General features: G+C 38.3%; 1 protein-coding gene across 1 annotated transcript in view; it reads left to right on the top strand.

Annotated features, from left to right (window-relative positions):
* The first annotated feature begins 166 nt into the window (after positions 1-166).
* The window catches only part of HS2ST1 (heparan sulfate 2-O-sulfotransferase 1), a 108,509-nt gene continuing 103,645 nt past the window's right edge, over positions 167-5,030 (top strand). The window contains exon 1 of the mRNA XM_070746614.1: positions 167-800. Coding sequence (XP_070602715.1) covers positions 677-800 — 124 coding nt within the window. The 5' untranslated portion in view covers positions 167-676. The remainder of the gene's footprint in view (positions 801-5,030) is intronic.

Here is a 5,030-nt window from a genome sequence, read left to right as displayed (position 1 = left end):
TAAGGGAAAGTCGCCAGGCTTACGTTGGACCACGTTATCCAATCAGTAAGTAAAAAAAGGGGGGGGGGGTGTAAGGAGAGGGTGTCGGTTCAGTTCCTTTTCCAGTTACGCGAGGAAGATTCGGTAGGCGGGTGGATAAGATGCAATGAGCCAACCGAAGAGGGACAAGGAGGAGCGGCAGCCAATGCGCGTTAGCCTTGGGGGCGGGACCCGCGTCCTGGCTGGTCACTGAGGGAGGGAGATTGCAAGAGAAAGGGGCGTGAGTAAAGGGCCGGGCGTTCGGTTGCTGAGCAGCGCACGCAAATTGGCGGCCGGGGTGGCCGGGCGCGTGCCTGGGACCCGTGTGTGCGGAGCGGGGCTGCCGGACTGAGCCTTTGGTGCTCGGTGGGCGTGTGCCGTCGCGAGGTTTCGTCGCGAGGAATGTGAGGAAGCCACAGGGTTGTCCCTCCTCCCCCCCCCGCCCCGCGGGCTTTCTCCGGCGCCGGGTTTTCCCCTTCGCTCGTTTGCGGCCGCCGTTTTTTTGTCTCCCGCAGACCGACAAACCACCACCACCGCCGCCGCCCGGCCGCCCCCTCTGTCAGCGCCCCGCGTGATGTCGTGATCTCCGGGCGGACGTGTGAAGAGAGACCAGGGGAGGCGGCGGTGGCGGCTGCTGCTGCCGCCGCTGCAGCCGCTGATGGGGCTGCTCCGGATTATGTTGCCGCCTAAGTTGCAGCTCTTGGCGGTGATGGCATTCGGGGTGTCCGTCCTTTTCCTGGAGAATCAGATTCAGAAACTGGAGGAATCCCGAGGGAAGCTCGGTAAGCCTCGGCCATGGGAAAGAAAGTAGTGCTGGTGTGGAAGGCGGCAGATGGTGCCCCGTCTGAAAGTCGTGGGGTTGTGTGTGTATGATTGTGTGTGTTGTGATGCGGTTGTCTGAACTGAGTCGGGGGGGGGGGGGAGAAAAGACACCTTTCATTTTATCGCAGGACTATTAAAACGGCAAGGATTGGGGTCACATGTGGGGGATCTCGATTGGGAAAAGAGGGTCGAAAGCCTCCGGGGGTCCTGTCACATTTGTATAAAAATGAAATAATTCGGTTTTGTTAGCATGATTCCGCCACATACCCTTGCACTCGCCACCCCAAAAGGACTCAATTCTACAAGCAGTTTAATTTTTATTGAATTAATTTGAATTGAATTATTGAATTAATTCTAGGCCATCCCATCCCAATGGGACTCAGTCGCACCACGACCGAGGTTTTAATCTATTATACACTGCTCAAAAAAATAAAGGGAACACTTAAACAACACAATATAACTCCAAGTAAATCAAACTTCTGTGAAATCAAACTGTCCACTTAGGAAGCAACACTGATTGACAATCAATTTCACATGCTTTTGTGCACATTCAACTTTGTACAGAACCAAGTATTCAATGAGAATATTTTATTCATTCAGATCTAGAATGTGTTCTTTGCGTGTTCCCTTTATTTTTTTTTGAGCAGTATATATAGATAGATTCTTTTTCTCAGGGTGTGAATCCCAAGGAAATAAAAAGGTGAGCTAAATATACGGTTTTGCTAAAACAACAACAGATGAGGAAGTTTTCTTAGATCTGAAGTTTTTTCCCGATCTCCAAATGAAATTATTTGAAATGTCCCTTTTCTGTTTAAGAATTCAAACTTCGAAATAGAGAAATGTGAAGGGAGAGAGGCAGACAAGGGCTCTTAATGCACAGTGTGCACAGATTATGAAATATTTGCTGCTTGCATGTGGAGTGTGTATTTCATAACTGTTGCCACTCGGTTGTAGTGTAAATTATTAGGGGAGAATGCTAGCTCAGAGATTTAAAGTTCAATTTTTATAGTTGTATTCTTTAATGTTTAGTTACACTTTGTGGGTATACTTTGTTGAATTGCTTTGCTATAGTATGGTAGTAAATGATTAAAGGCTTTAACAGTCTCTAATCTATTCTGTATATTAAGATGCTATACAATAAGGGAGGATTTTATGCTAAACATTACTTTTTAAAATGTGGGTTATCGAAAAGCTGTGATTGATTGTTACACAATAAATTCCAGCCAATTAGGATATGCATTTGATAAACACATAATGCACATTGCAGTTCAATAAGCATCTTTGCATAAAATCAATTTATTGTAAAACTTATTCTATCAAAAAAGCAAAAATTAAAAATAAAATGCCTACCTCTTAATAGTGTAGGAATTAGAAAAGGGTTGTGTCTTTTCTCTTTCCAGTAATGTCCCATACTGAACCAATTAAAACAATGGTAGTTTGGTGTAATAGTTAAGACATCAGGCTAGAAACCTGGAGACTCTGAATTCAGCTTCTGTCTTAGGCATGACAATCAGCTGCGTGAATTTGGGCTAGTCACTCACAGAGTTGATGTTGTAAGTAGGATGAAGGGTATTACTGTATACATGTTTATGAAAACAATAAAGGTGAGTTATTTATGAAAACAATAATAGTGACAAAAATAAAACATTCGATCTACCAGTATCACTTCATTATATTCATACATTCTAATTGTGGAAAAAGAATGTTGGTTTTTGTACTTCTAATCTTAAAATGGGTGGAAAAAAACCTCTCATACTTACCCTAAACATAATGAGATCCTGATTTTGTAGTAATGCTGTAAAAAAATAAAAGGGAAAGCAATTTGTGCTATTTATCTTCTAGATCATTTATACAGGCCCTTTATTATTGTTCATAATGTCTAGAAGCAACTCTATAAACTAGAAAAAAGTAAAATTTCTTTTAAGTGAAACATGACTCCTGGTGACTTTTTTGACATGTTTGAAATGTATGCCTGTAGCTTGCAATTGTTGTCATCAATGCTGGCTTTCTCCTTCCCAATCTAGCTCAGAGCCTTGGGATTCTCTGATACTTTTTCACTGAGAAATAAACCTGTGTACTAGAACATGTTTTGTAACCATACTTAAATTCAGTGTGTGTGTATGTATGTGCATGTGCACGCGCATGTGTGAAAATAACCTAGCTAAAACCTTAATGTGAAAAATGAAAATGTGATTCATATTTTCTGATCTAATATGTTTGTATAGGTGTCTTGTTATTGCAGCATTTCACATTTTTAATATTATGCAACTCAATTGTATTTTTGCAGAGAACTGCATATACAGAAGGAAATGGGATACTTTTGTTTGATGTGATTTAGGCAAATGTAGCATTCCTTTTCGATAGGGCAATCCTATTCACATTTATGTAAATGGACCACTGAGCTCAAAGGCATTTTCCTTATGTAAGACTGTGTAGGGCTGCAGTCTTAAATCATTTTTAGAAAAGGGCTTCTGTCTATTGGGTAGAATATTAAATGTTGGTAGAATAATTTGTAATCTCTGGGGAATCCAGAGCATGAAACCATGGTCTTTTGAGACTGAAGGATGCCAATGCAAAATTTGTAATCTGAGAAATAAGCCTATTGTGTATATGTGGTAAATACCATTTCCTAGATGGTAGTTTCCCCTCCTTTACAGGTTTCTCTGTCCCCTGAAAATCTGTTCCACAGGATTTAGGGATGTTCTATAACAGCTTAAGAATAGCACAGACATTACAGAGGGAAATTGATGAAAATAATTTCCTCTCTTTTTTTATTGGTTGGAATGTTTGGATGACACTCTGCTTATGGAATATTCTGATAAGAACAAAGTTGAATTCACTGCTTCAAACTATAGTCCTCGATCTGCAAAGTCAGAGATTTTCCCCTAAGATTACTTGTTCACAAAATGGTAAATAGAATGTTTATTAGAACTTTATGAGTTAACAAAACCATATTCATTTTTAATAGCTTAAAATTAAATCATGTTTTTATTACTTGAACCACACTAACCTAGATCCAATTTCATGTGAGTAGATTTTAGCTCTACCGCTTAGTCCATAAGTGTTGAACGTCACATGATGTATCGTGATATATCATGATGTTTGTTGCCTTTGCGGAGCTGGGCTGGGCATGGTTGGTGCGTGACGCATCCGGCCTGTGGACCACCAGATTAGCAGCCCTGACTTAGTCCTTCTGAGCAGAAGTCAATCCGCTTGTGTTTATTCCACTAGTGGAAGCATGTATGTGTGATCATAACCTATTTAATCTATCTTAGTTTTGGATACTTTTTAAAATATTTCATGACGTATAATGGACAGTCTTTCCTAGTAAATAATTTTTAATTTTTAATTCCTAGGATTAATGGTTAATTATAACAGTATTGAATAATGTGTAAGGAAGTTGTCAATAATAGATTTTAAAAAATGGAGTTTGTTATATTAAAGTCTAAGACGATATTACCATAGTATTATTTTCAATAAACAAGTAATTTCATATTAATTTAAATAAAATGTTTTGTTTCTGAAAAATAGCTTCCTTGAATTAATATAAATATGATTGTAGTATAGTGTAGTAGCAGTTCTTCTATTTAATTAATACTTTTGAGAATTATCAATAGTTTTATAAAACCTAGCAATATCACACTTTTTATGATTAAATTTTGGATAAAATTAGATAATTAAAATTCATTTGACGTTTGAGTGAACACTGTAATATATGATTTTATCATTGATAGCATAAGGTTTGGAAGCAATTGGTAATCTAACAGCAGTTTTATATACACTCTGATTTAGTAGCAATCTATAATAATGACATGCCAGCAGTTTTTTACCTCTAAATATAACCAAATCACTCAAAGTGCATTGAAATATGAATTAATTGACATGTAGTAAAAATGAAATTCCTACGTTGTGTAACAAATGAAATGATCTTAATACATGTACTGTAATTTAGTCTAACAAATCCACCTATGTCAGTGGAAATGAAATTGCTTTACATGCTGTGATTAGTTTTTTTAAGATTCCTAATTTAATCTCATTAGAAAGCACTCTATAAAGAAAGCCGTTTTTTAGCATTCACTCAATTGCACACGTATTTTTGGTAATGTTAATTCTATGAAATGACAGAGAAGTGTGCACATCTGTTTAGCTGTAAACATTAGATTTTAAAAAGTTTTATATTTATTTACAAT

This window comes from Erythrolamprus reginae, chromosome 3 (genome assembly GCF_031021105.1).
Source record: "Erythrolamprus reginae isolate rEryReg1 chromosome 3, rEryReg1.hap1, whole genome shotgun sequence".
Lineage (NCBI taxonomy): Eukaryota > Metazoa > Chordata > Lepidosauria > Squamata > Dipsadidae > Erythrolamprus > Erythrolamprus reginae.
This window is presented reverse-complemented; position numbering and strand designations above follow the sequence as displayed.